The 13,827-nt window shown below is 32.1% G+C and overlaps 1 protein-coding gene across 3 annotated transcripts; it reads left to right on the top strand.

Annotated features, from left to right (window-relative positions):
- Nucleotides 1-5,616: 5,616 nt before the first annotated feature.
- Nucleotides 5,617-12,734, top strand: LOC123223722 (TBCC domain-containing protein 1-like). 3 transcript variants are annotated; one of them, XM_044647053.1, is made up of 9 exons: nt 5,622-6,192; nt 6,519-6,659; nt 7,299-7,679; nt 8,185-8,289; nt 9,880-10,020; nt 10,336-10,539; nt 10,634-10,726; nt 10,894-11,005; nt 12,232-12,734. In XM_044647053.1, exons 1-9 carry the CDS (start codon nt 5,713-5,715, stop codon nt 12,273-12,275), a joined length of 1,701 nt encoding a protein of 566 aa, XP_044502988.1. In that variant the 5' UTR covers nt 5,622-5,712; the 3' UTR covers nt 12,276-12,734. The 3 variants fall into 3 exon arrangements, with proteins under 3 accessions (XP_044502990.1, XP_044502989.1, XP_044502988.1); XM_044647055.1 differs by lacking the exon at nt 6,519-6,659 and having other exon boundaries at nt 5,617-6,192; XM_044647054.1 differs by lacking the exon at nt 8,185-8,289 and having other exon boundaries at nt 5,619-6,192.
- Nucleotides 12,735-13,827: the final 1,093 nt, after the last annotated feature.

Genomic DNA, 13,827 nt, shown 5'->3' with positions numbered 1-13,827 from the left:
ATAATTTTTTATTATCAATGCTGACGTGACAGGTAATATAGGTGGTAATCTGATTACCACTTTCACCTTAGGTATTTAAAGATTACTGAGATAATATTAAGTTTATTATAATTATATTATTATTTATTAATTTTTTGAGATAAAAATAAATTTATTTTTAATTAATATGATAAATAATATAAAAATATTTTAAAATAATTATATTCAAGGACATTTAAGTTAAATAATTTACTAGTAATATTTTATTACCTTTAACCAAACACAATAATTATTTATACCTATCAAATTTTATCAAACATAATAATCATTTATACCCAGTAATCTTATAAGTAATATATCTTCAAGGTAATCTTTCTATTTTAGTAATCAAACATTACCCAAACCAAACGCCTCCTTATTCCCTAAGTTTTGTTGTGTTTTTAAACTCATATTAACATAGTATAAAAAATCTGCAGGCTCACATATAAATTAACTAATGTTATAATTTTCTAGTGGAGGTTATAATAAAATTATTATTTTATTAAAAATATAAAATTTATTATATTTTTTTTTAAGTTTTAAAAATTAATAATTTTATTCTTATTTAAAAATTTTTAATTTAAAAAATTTATATTTTTTATCCACTTAAATTTAGGAATTTTTTTCTTATCCTTTTGACTACCATACTTAATGCTGATAACCTTCCCTCTTTACTATAAACTATTGTTAATATATAGGGCACGATGACCTCTCTTTTGGAGGAGATCTCTTTATTAGAGAAAAAGTCTGTTTCATATCTCTTCATTTTTGACAAAAATATCGCTTTTAGAGTGGAAGTTGTTAACCAACGGTTTAAAATAAAAAAAGCGAAGAAAAAAATTTGAGAATTAGTGAAAAGAATCTGATTTTTCAAAATTAAAAACTTTAAATATAAGCAAAGTTATTAATTTTTAAAATATTGAATAAAAATATAATAAATTTTATATTTTTTTAATATTATTAATAAACTAATAATTTTATCTTTATTTTTAATAAAAATTTTAATAATAATTAATTCGTAAACAAGGTTTTAAATTTTTTAAACCTTTAAAAAATTTATTCTCCTTTACGATGAAACTGGGGTGAGAAGTACTCCTTTGGCCTAATTAATCTAATAAATTTAAATGCCTCTGGACTCTGGTTGGATTCCAGCTCATAGCAACCGTAGTCAGCTTAAAGCGAGCCTCAATATTCACAAAGATGCCTTGCCAGTAACGCCCCTTTTGCATCATTCTATTCTATATCTTGGTATATCTACGAATCGAGAGGATATACACTTTGATGCTCTCTTTCAACTTTTCTCTCATGAATCTCTCCGCTTACCTCCTCTTCTACGTCAATAAAATTTGTACACGGATAACAAAGAGAATGATATTTAAAATGAAAATTATAAATTATAATCTATTCGATTCAAACTTTATATGACAGTATCCAATTTTAACAGACTCGTATAACACATCAAATATTGTCCAAGTTTTTTTATTTATAAGGTTTGTAATCATACTTCAATTATGAATTACAATGCAACGATAACAATGCATAAAATTTTCAATTGAAACACGCACTTAAACATATATTGAGAGGTTGTTTGGTTAATGAAAAATAAAAATTATTTTAGTAATCTATCGTTTATTATTTATATTATTTTGTTTGATTGATAAGTAATAAAATATTATAGTAAACTTTTATTACCAATGATGATATGACAGGTAATATAAGAAGTAATCTGATTACCACCTCTATCTTATTTTATGTATTAAAAAATTATCAAGATAATCTTAATTTTATTATAATTATATTCTTATTTATTAATTTTTATGGCAAAAATAATTTTATGTTCAATTAATATAATAAAAAATATTTTAAAATATTTTAAAATAATTATACTCAAAGGTATTTAAATAAAAATAAAAATATAATTATATTATTTTATTATCTCTAACCAAACACAATAATTATTTATATTTATCTAATTTTGCTAAATTTTATCAAATATAGTTATAATTTATACTCAGTAATCTTCTAAATAATTTCTCTTCAAGGTAATATTTTAATTTTAATAATAAAATATTCCCAAAACCGAACTCATCCTGTTATGAATCTTGACAGAACCATACTAGTTTCATACTTTATATTTAAGTTTGATACTAATGATATAAATTTTAGAAGAATTACATTTCAAAAACTAATTATTGAGATTAAAAAATCGAAAACCATACAAACCCTATATTAAAAACCTATATTTTTTAATGTATGATCAAAATCTCATACTTTATATTAGACATCGTAACAATTATGTAGATAGTGCAAGAGATTTTTAATCTTAAATGTGATCATAGTAGATAAAAAGGGCAAAAGTATTATGATATTGTTAAAATTTATTTTAAAAGACTTATCACATTTTAAAGGCATGATGGTGATTTCAATATTAAAAATAATATAATTGAAAATAAATATTTATTATCAATAAAATGGGTAACCGAACATGTGGTATGGTATTTTATGCATGAAAATAATAATAAATGTGGAGTTGGTTTAAGGTTAATATATATAACTATATAAGAGTTACATGCATGACATGAGTTAGTTCTTGACACATTTAAATGGTTAAATAAAATAATATTTTGTTTTATTTAATAATAAAAATAAAATGTCGAGCCAAAATGAGAGAAAATTGTCATAATAAATATGAATATATGATTCCAATTAGTAGTAGAATAAAGTTTCTTTTGAGTACTTTATTTCATAAAGAAGTCAAAATAGTTATTTTTTATTTAAACAACATAAATATTTAAAAATACAAAGTGAAAAATATTGAAAAACAGATACAAAAGTAATCGAGTCGTTCTTGTCTCTTTTCATCAAAAAAGAGACAAAGATGAGTCTTTTTCGTCTTTATCTTTGTTTCGATAAAAACAAAGATAATTTATCTTTGTTTTTGTCTACTGACAAAAAGAGATAACCAATAAAAAGAAAATAATGAAAAAAAGAAAGTCGTCGTTGTTGTTGTTGGATATGATTGATGTTGAAAGAAGAAAAAAAATCATAAGAATGTGGGAGGAAAATGTCACTTTTTTAAATTAAAAAAGTTGAGGGTGTGATAAAACTATTAGTTTTGAAAAAAAAGAAAAAATTATATAATTTTTAATATTATTAATAAAATAACGATTTTACTTTTAATTTTAATAAAAATATTATAATAAAAATTAAATAACAGATAAATATTTAAAATTTTAAAAATTAATAAATAAAAATTTGGGAACAATCCAAGCGTTAGATGGGAATAAGTCTTTTGGTCTATGGAGAGTGTTGCCAAAGAGAGATTTAACGCACAAAATAACTATTTTTTAATTTTTTTTCTCAAAACTTTAAAAATAATACTCTTTTACGTCTAGTAAATTTTATTAAATTTTAGGATTAATAAAAACCCAACTCTCATTATCTCTATTCTCCCATTAGCATTTCTCAATCAATCTTCTTCTTAATTTGTTCGCTACACAAAGGGTAATTAATTAAAATACTCATTTCTTAAAGAGTTTCTACAAATGTAACAAACAATCTAATCCATGTTTATATAATTATTAAATTAAAATTTAACTAAATTATAAAACCAAAATTTTATCGTTTTCCCGAAAGACTTTGATACAATCTTAACTATAATGATTGAAGGTTTCCTTAAATGTAATAATCTTTATTAAAATCTAAAAAAGAAAAAAAAGGAGTTACAATTATTAAAATTTACATTAAAATCCCTTCGGCGACATCTCTCATCCCATTTAGACATCTGATCAACGTTAGAGGAGCGATAGAAGACAAAAAGCTTTGTCTTCCACCATCGATTGGGTATGCAAATTAAAGGAGAGGGACACTGAAGGGAGATGATGCTTCATGAGGGAAATACCATCGACAATGGAGTTAGAGATGACGTTGGAGATTTCAAAACGAAACCTTAAGGTGAAACGGTCATTTTTTAAAACTTAAGTTGAAAGAAATTTTTAGTTTTTAAAGTTTAGGAAGACAACAAGAGATTATATTTTAGTTATTTTTAATATTATAGAGAAAACAATGATTTGATCCTTACTATCAGTAATTTTAATTGTTCATGGATGAATATTTTAGATTATCAAAATTAAAGAAAAAAAATTTGAGAATGCAGTATACCTTGGGTGGGAAATAGTCTTTTGGCCTTTTTATTATTGCCATGTTGTTTTAATTTAAAATATTTTTATTAATTTATTTATAAATCATCATCTACTTTACACACGTTTTAACTAATGAATGATCTCCCTTTGTTGGTAGAGATGTAGACGCCGGACCATCTACAGTTTACTTGTTTTTGTCGGTCTTTTCATTGGCGAAAAATATTTTTGGGAGGAGGGCGTTGTATGAAGGCCTTGGCTGCTCATGTATGACAACTTGTTTCTTAAGTTATTGAAAGCATTATCATTCTGTCTTCAATTTTATTATTTGGTGTCCAACTACCTTTTTTTCATGTCAACAAACAATTATGGTTTGTGTGTGGACTTTAAGCCCATTCTCACAGCCAACTACAATAGTCTGGTAACGTTATTCACCTCATTGTGCTTCCAGGTTTGGCTTGTCTCCTCTGTTGGCTTGGCTCTCAAAGTTTCCAGGTTTACTGCTCCAGAGTCCTTTGCCATCAGAATTTCAGATGTGCTATATTTGAGCCTCGGTTTAGTGGCATTGTGTTTCGTTGACTTGAATATAAAAATCTATGGGACTAGTTAGTCCTTTTGTCATATTCTTGAGTTCTACCTCTGAAAAGTCTTTGATTTAAAATATGTGATTTTAAAATGCGGTATTTACTTGTTTTGTTCCTGTTGTCTTGATTTTTGGCATGACAAACTTAGATTGTGGTCGAGTATTTTCTTGGACTTGCTTGTCTTTTCCACTCTTTAATATATTTTTATTTAGAAAAAAATATTCACCCAATTTAATATATGAATGGGAAAAACAAATGTAATATCAATAATATCAGTGGTATTTTTGCAAATGTTAGTCTCATTTTATCTTGAATCTTCTTATTTATTTACAAGTTAATTGATATTATAATATATCTATTTTAAATTTGAATAAATAATTTTAAATTAATAATAAAATAGTATCAAATTATATAATAATTTATTATTCAAAAACACATCTGAGAACTAAAAATTAAATGGACTTTGTATTATCTTCTTCTTTATGATTACCTTTTTAACTAAACAGCCAAGCCCAACCCAACCCAACCCAACCCAACCCAGCCCAGCCCTTTGCATAATGGTTGATTGTACTTGAAATTTTGCCTATAACAACATCAATGATTGCTGACTGTCCAGCGATTCATTTCTAATGGATATATTTTCATCCTTTTTTTCAGACACGCTCACGCCTTGTTGAATGAAAAATTCTGATGTAATACAACTCAGGTGATACTACTACTACCTGTACGACACGTCACAATCTTTCACCGTGACTCTTCGCTTGGTCCAATGAAACATCGCCACATTATAAGTATATGTATACCTAACTGCACCTAATTAATTTCTTACCACTCAGCGGTAACAACCTATTCATTCGTTTCTCTCTAAATTAAAGATCTACATACAGTTCTGTTCTCTCTTTTCTCTTTTCTCGCCAAGCCTCACTCGCTCGCTCACTTTTATCCAAATTATTATTTTTAGATTAAAAAGAATGGCCAACTCAATTGAGCCATCAACATCTTCACGGGAAGATCCGGACCCGACTCCGAATCTGAATTCCCTTATTCATCCTCGGAGGGAGTCCTTTGAGCACGGCCTTTTGCCAATTCCCAAGCTCATCTTCACCGACCCGATCCAGAGCCTAATCCCGCTCAAAGAGAAGCTCGCTTCCACTCAGCGAGTCAACTCGGAAATCCTCTCTGAATCGCTCCAGATCACCGTCGACCATGCGCGGCTCGTTCTCGATACTCTTGCTTCGGTTCTCCACTCGGATTCCGACCCGATTGTCAAGGCCAAGCCCGACGAGATTGACTTGGTTGGGGCGGATTTTAGGGATCTGATACTGTTTTTGTATTTACAGTCGTATAAGAGGTTGTTACCGAGGACACACAAGGACTCCGCCGCGGTTGCTGACGTGTGGCCGTCTACGTCCGCTTTTGACGGGTATTTGTCAGCGTTATCGCCCCTTCAGGTGAGGGTTTTCTTGGTGGTAGTTTAATGTTGTGCAATGTGCTTCTAGTGGGACGAATTGGTTCGCATTGTTTATTGCTTTTATTGATATCAGTTTTGTAGCTAACCGAGTTGTGTTTGATTATGTTTTATCTGTTCTAGATTCGTTTTGAAAGTTTCCCTGTGATTTATGTTGTGTATGAGGTGCCAATTTAGTGTGGAGATCTACAATTTATAAAAATTATGAGTTCACTGGATATGTTGTCATTGGAAATTTTGACTGCCACCGATTTGCATTATTATTTTCTTATTTTGGATTTAGACTTAAGCCTGTTGCTCAAATTGCAGCTTGTGCGAAGCAACAGCCGTCGGTTCATGCCTTCACAAATTGATGAAGAGATTCATCAGTTGTCCTATTTGCAAAAGCACATGGCTAACATTCTTCATCTTTTGGCGGAACCTGCTGAGGGGGAAGGTGAAGAATCTTTGGTATGTCATATCACTTTGCATTTTATTGAGTTTGGTGAAGTTTATACTTTGCAATTTAAAACTGGAAGCGGACATTACAATGAAGGCGAAATGCGATATTTACTTTTGGCATTTGACTTGGTAGAGCTGGTAGATTAGTAAGGTATATTAAAGCGTGCTGGAGACATAAATATATCTGTGTTGTATGCTGATATAGACCAGTAAGAGCTCTCCTATCTTTGAAACGCCTAAAGCACTTTCCTTAAATAATCGCCTGCCATAGTGAATTGAGATATTAGAATCATCATTTGGCACTGATGATTACCCTGCCTGATGCAGAGTGCATCATCTAGTTGAAGTAGGCTCATTTCTTGCATACTGGCAGGTGGTTCTCTGTTAGATATTAATTCTGATTGTGGACTGAGATACTTCAGTTGTGTTTTGGCTTGGACAATTTCACCTGCTTGTCATGCCGATTGAATCATTGTTGTTCTTTGTTATTTGTCTTGCCAATCTTTACCTAAGTTTGTGGGCATGTGTTTAGCCTATATACAGTTTCGACTCTTTAAACTGTATGGAAATTTGCAATTTGTCTTATGGCATTTATATATTTTGCGCTTCATTGTATGGCTGTTATTTAGTGGTTTCTCTGTTTTTTAGGTTTTGAGCATGGAAGGATTTGAGCACCTTGGGTTTCTGGTTCAATTTGGTGATAAGGGATCTGAAGGAATTTCTTTAAGCCAAGCAGCTCCATTTTTTGCCAATTCAGATCCAGACATGCCTGCTGTACCGGTACCTGCTGGACAAGTTCATGAGTGGATTCTACAGAATATAGAGTCTGCCTTGGAACATCTTACTGAAAGAGCTTCTGCAAGAGAGAATGGGCCAGCCAATACCTCTGATCCAGATGTTGCAATGGCTGATGCCTGCACAAGTTCAGCCAAACCCTCAACAAGTACTAGGGGTCTGAGTTATATTGAGGGGATCTCCAAATCATCATATGTAAAGCAAGCTTCAGATCTTAAAGGTTCTTCTCTGAAGGTAAGTTTTGAAGCTCAGATTTTACTATTACATATGTTTTACTCTAGTCTTCATGATCACTATTTTATGCCCTCTTAAATTTGTGGTTTTTATCAAAGTTAGGTTTTCATATATTATTCTCAGCGTACTTTCTCAGCATTAACTACTAGCTCGTTCAATTTACGTCATTTTTTGTTACAGGTGAACCTGGAACCAAGTCTGCTAAATTTGACCTGATTTCATTTTTATGATATTATAGCTGTAAAAATTTATAGAGGCCGGTAATATAAAGTAGCTGAATCCATTTTATTTAGAATTGAGATTTAAATTGTCCTTAGATGATTTTTCAAGGCTTAACTTGTTATGATGTAACAATCTGAAAAGAAACATAAATCTGTTTTCGTTTCTGCCTCAATCTAATGTGCATTTCACATAAGCTTTTAGTGCTCCACGTGATTGTTTTATTGTAATTTTCTTGTAAAATTTGTTTTTGAATTCTTTTGAGCAGTATCTTGTATGATAGCAGGTTATCAATTGCCATGATTCTGTCATTTACATTTTAGCACCTTTGAGATATGCCACAATATATGGATGCTCAGATGCTACCATAATTCTCGGAGCCGTTGGAAAGGTAAAACTGAAAAGATTCATTCCTATAATTCGTAGATTGAGTGCATCCCTGATTTGTGTTTGCTTGATTAGCAGATCTTTATTTTATCCTTGATTCATTTACCAGTTTACTGAAACATTTGTTTTGAGCTCACATAAACTAAAATAAAAAAACTTTTTTGTTGTTCAATGTTGGAAAATGATATGTGTTGGAGCTTTTAATTAGTTGCATGAGGACAATCTTCTTGTAACTATGGCAGAAAATAATTCTTTCTTGGTTGGAGAATTGACTGTCAACAACGGTACTTTTTCTCTTCAGCAGAAAAGAACTGCTTAATGGTTAACTGGCTAATTGACATTAATAACTTAGCAATGCATATTTTGCATCGTTCCTGTTAGGATGGTGGAATGAGCAAGTTGATATTATGTGGGGCAAAGGTCAAGTTTTGGCATGTAACTAAGCTTTGGTTTCTCAAAAGTTTCAGGATAACATCTCCTTTATCATACATATTGAGATTCTGTGTTGGCTTGAATTTGGTTTTTTGTAGTGGTTGATTATTGGTTTACGTGCTTTGCATGTTTTTCTCTCAATAATAAAATTTGCAGCTTTATCAAAAAAGAGAGATCCTGCATTCTATGTCTATCTGTCATCAAAGAACTGTTCATTAATATAATGCTTTAGAGAATTAGCCAATGATGATGAGATGTGCTGCAGAAAAGGGGTCAATTTTCTGCATTTGTTTAATGTAGTTTTATTCATCTGGTCACTTAGCCACTAGCTAATGACGCCTTCTAAAAAGAGCATTATTGACTTTTATTTGTAGACAAAATCCTTTGAAAATTCAGCTTTATGACACCTTTAATACTGCTGCATGTTCACATGTTAGCCAAAAAAAAAAAGTTTAACTGCCTTCACCTCAAGTACACTTTTTTGGCCCATTTGAGATGACTGATTACTGTGCTTTAAAGCCAATTAGACAAGTTAATGTTGACCCATTCCTTGTATAGCTGCTAGAAAGAGTTTGTATAAACTAGAATGTGACCTACATACATGTGATAAGCACTTAGTTTTGCCAATGGCATGAATGCTGTCATCTGTTCATATCTATCACTGGAAAATGTGCATGTGTTATACGGAGACTCCTTGTAGCTTCTTGTTATAGCAAAATGATACCAGGACATCAAATATATATATAATTTAGGAAGTCCTATATTCATAAAATTTGTCAATCTAGAAGGCTATTTTTCCAAAACTGCTTTACAAAGGCTTTCACCACACCTATGCAAATTCATTTTTTTGATCATGGTGTCTTAAAAGGGGAGTGAGGATTGATATTGCCATTGCATATGCTTTGTGCTTTTATGTAATATCACTATGGATATGTTAATGTATTGTATATCTTGCTTAACAGTTAAATTTCGGATTTTTTATGTTTTATATTTCTTCCCCATTATGTCTAGTTAAACAGGATAAATGTCCACGGCTATTCTTCCCTATTATATCAAGTTAATTAGGATATTTATCATGTGCTATCAACTCAGCATGCCTTCATATTTCAGATGAAAGTTTATTCTCAGAAGGTCTCGTATATGCTTTTAATTCCTTTTACAGGCTGTAAGAGTTGAGCATTGTGAGCGAGTTCATGTGATAACGGCAGCTAATCGTGTTTGCATTGCCAACTGTCGTGAATGTGTATTCTTTTTGGGAGTAAACCAGAGACCACTCATTGTTGGTGACAACCATAAACTGCAGGTGTGTGCCACTATATGTAACAATGTATTCTCAATGGCGGTTAATTTTTTATTTTCCTCCATAATAGCTACATTTAGTGTAATAATCTCTTTATATTATGTTAGTGCTTATAATTATCCATCTGATGTTAAAGGAAAGATTCTGATTGAAAGAGATACATTATGTTGCTGTCACAAATTAAGTTAGCTTAGTGTGGAGTTTGTTTTAGCTCTCTAGTGAAAAGTGTTTTTGCGATTAACGATTTTTGAGTAGAGTTCATAGTTGTGGACGTATTTCAGAGCATCTTGTGATAAATATGGTTACTACTTTTGTCAGGTGGCACCATACAATACATTTTATTCTAAGTTGGAGGAGCACATGGCAGAAGTTGGTATTGAGGCAACTATAAACAAATGGGATGAACCCTTGGCACTGGGAGCGATTGATCCACATGATTCACTGTCTCATCCAGCCGGTGTCTCTGATGTTCAAGCTGAATCAGCTTCACTTCTAGACCCAGATCATTTCACAATTTTCTTGGTATACTTAACATATTTTTCATTCAAATTTAGGCTATCTTTATTGTTTTTCTCTTGTTTAATACTGATCATACCTTTTATTTCTTCATTCACAGATCCCAAACTGGTATGGAGGTGAGTCCCCCGGGTCAACGAAGGACAATCCGTTTCCATTACCAGATGCTTATATCACATCTCAGAAGAGAAATGTGCGTGCGTTTAATACTACTAGATGACCAGATGATTTATTTAATATTTGTCTCTTCTTCTTGGAGTCTGCTTGTTTTGTTTATCATAAGTGATGCTCCACAAGTTGCTTGTAAGTTCTATTAATGATATTTTGTTGGTTTTGTGGAATGCTTTCACTTTTCTACAGCAAGAGAACTTGGGTCAGGTTAAGCAACTTTTGAGGGAGGTACCTCTTGAAGAAAATCGGAAACGGGAATTATCGAGTGCACTCCATGTATACTTCAAAGACTGGCTATATGGTAATTATCATAGCTCTTTGTAGCTTTTATATTGGAAAATAAATATTCTTGGTTTTGTTGCCACACTTCTTATTATGTTGGTTGATGTTATGCTCTGAAGGCTTTATGTGGCTTTAATACTATAGGAAGGTCATAGGAAAAAGAAGTATGAAGGTGATATTGATGTGAGAACTTGTGTCTATTTAAAAAAAAAAACATCAGAATGCCAAAGTATTGTTTCCTGATCTTTGTGTACAAATTTCCTGTACCATTTATCCAACCCATATTCTGTGATCATATAATTTCTCAATTTATCTTGTTCCCCTTGTTGGAATTAAGTTCTTGAACCTGGGGTTTTGATACTTCTTAATCATGGGATTTATGCACCCCTTATTTTAATCCTTTTCATTCATTTGTATGGATTTATCCCTAAGATTTTTTTAGATGAACTTACCTGCATGCGTGAAGCCATTCTGTCAGAAAGAGGGTTTCACCAGTTCAAATTTTGCAAGCTTGTATCTATGTAGAAGTTTCAACAGGCATGGTTTGCACTGATTCAGTTCCTGTAATAATGGAAAGTACACAACTATTTGGTCACTCAAAGCAGACAACTCTAAGAATGCAAGTTTGCTTAGGTCTGGATTTATAGGATTTGTGTCTAATCCTGGTAGCCTACGACACTGTCTATGCTCTCTCCACCACCATAATTTTCCATTTCGTCTACAGACTGTTGGTGGGTTGTGGAGAACTGACATTGTGAAGGACGTTGGTGTGCTATACTAAGTGTAATTGGCAAAGGATTGTTCTTTAGAATTTTGAGATTTTGCTGTATACCTTTCGCACCTCTCGTCTTTGGTTAGACAATAAGTATTAGATGCAGTGTTAGATTTCTTTGAGTTGCCTCTTACGTTTTCTTTTAACAATTTACTCAACTGTGTTGGGCTCAGCTAACCAACTTGGTTTTAACAGTAAATGGGTATTGGGAAACTGACACATCATGAGGTTAGGACTTGGATGACACTCAATCCAGACTATATTTAAACTCTCTGTAGTCAACTCTGGGATGTGCTCAACCAATGCCTGTTTTGACATTCATAGATGAACTTTTCTCTTTCATCTAAAATTTCATAATACCAAATATGAAGATTTGTAGAATTAAACTATGTTTGAAATGCTATACAACTTTCTATAATATCATTTTATTGCACTATAATCAGTATATAATTCTAATTCTCTCATAATTGCAGCCTCAGGAAATATTCGTCAGCTTTACTGCCTGCAGGGTGACTAATGCTGTATGAAGATGTGATTGAGGATCTTAGACAGGGAAGCTTTCCTCCTGGTTCTATTTCTGTTTCAACCCTTACCGAGTTCCACTTACCATTTCTGTTGGTAATACAGGCTGCTGAGACTCGATCCTATTTACACTGAGGTGGTACAACTCTATGCATTGAAAATGTTGCACAGAATGCAATTAGAAACACGTTGGCTAATCTAAAAAATTTTTTCTGTAAAATTTTATTTACCTAGGCTTGCAGTCTTGTGAAGTTTTCTTTTCATATAATTTTGGCTCCCTTTTCTTGGTCTGGTCTTGTGCAATTTAAAGGCCAACTTCTTTAATTTATGAGCTTGGCCCATATCTTTTCTTCCTCTGTAAATAATGATTTGAGGTGTCCAATGGTGTTTAATTGATGATTTATTCAGGTAGGATTGAACAATTTCAATTATCATTATGGAGATGAGTTGAACATGAGACGTAGGCTTGTTGTTTCTTGTCAAGGAAAATTGTATGGATTTTCTGCAGGATAAGATAGATGATGAAGGCCTCCTTCCTGAGGAAAATTTTATGTAAGACCTAGGTTTGTTGTTTCTTTTGAATTTGTCACAGATTGTTGAATATCTGCCTGCGTGAAATTTGCCCACCAGTCCTAGGTCGATATGAATTTCATGAATTGCCACCAATGAATTAACGTCAGCGGAGCTGCCCTGCCTATTATGTTAGTCTTGTAATGTGTGGCATATTTTATGCTACTGGTGTGTTTGCAGATCACTTATTAGGTTCCTGCAACCACAATTTCAAAGGCATTCTTCAGGCTAGGGGTTCTTTTCTTGTATTGCGCCTCATAATCTCCAAGGTTTATCTGTCCGACAGGGCTATCACGCAACTTACAAGTTCCACTTACAATAAAATTTGAACAATATTTGTATTTCTGAAATGGTTTGGTGTTTTCTGGGGGAGAAAAGTTGATCCTGGTGTAATGGTACATATTGATTAACCTCTTAACTATGAATTTCTCTGTAGCATTTCGTTTGAACACTATATTGGATCTGATATTCCTAATATAAAAATGATAATCGAAATAAATAAATTAAACAACTAACTTTGAATTATAACATATGGCATTTATTTACATCAATACTAGTTTGGTCTCTTTAGAGATCTCACTACATTATTATCGTATTATAATTTTGGGGTGTAGGTCAAACATTTGAGATCTTGTGGTGCGGAAGGTATTCACAAATTATCCGACCCAGTTGATGAATTTTATAACCCACCTGGCCAGAAATGGTAAATTTGCAGGCAGGATTGCCGTCAACAGAGTGAGGAAGAGCTTTAGTTTATCTGGTGCAAGATTGGGCACAGCAGTCTTGTAGGTAAAAGACATTTGCAAGCACACAAATTTGAAGCTCTAATTGCGAGGGAAAATTGTAAGCGAGGATATAGATCATCTGAAGAGCCATTGCAAACCCAATTGAGTTGGAAGCCATAACAATACCAAATGCAACAGCATTTCACAGATCCCAATATGGAACTCCCTGCAATATGCTGGTTGCTGTTGTCT

Source organism: Mangifera indica, chromosome 8 (assembly GCF_011075055.1).
Source record: "Mangifera indica cultivar Alphonso chromosome 8, CATAS_Mindica_2.1, whole genome shotgun sequence".
Taxonomy (NCBI): Eukaryota; Viridiplantae; Streptophyta; class Magnoliopsida; order Sapindales; family Anacardiaceae; genus Mangifera; species Mangifera indica.
This window is presented reverse-complemented; position numbering and strand designations above follow the sequence as displayed.

Excerpts from the sequence above, each read along its gene's own strand:
- LOC123223722 (XM_044647053.1), top strand. The coding sequence starts at position 5,713 with ATGGCCAACTCAATTGAGCCATCAACATCTTCACGGGAAGATCCGGAC. Across the intron at positions 6,193-6,518 it reads CAGCGTTATCGCCCCTTCAG|CTTGTGCGAAGCAACAGCCG; the intron begins GTGAGGGTTTTC and ends CTCAAATTGCAG. Across the intron at positions 8,290-9,879 it reads TTCTCGGAGCCGTTGGAAAG|GCTGTAAGAGTTGAGCATTG; the intron begins GTAAAACTGAAA and ends TTCCTTTTACAG.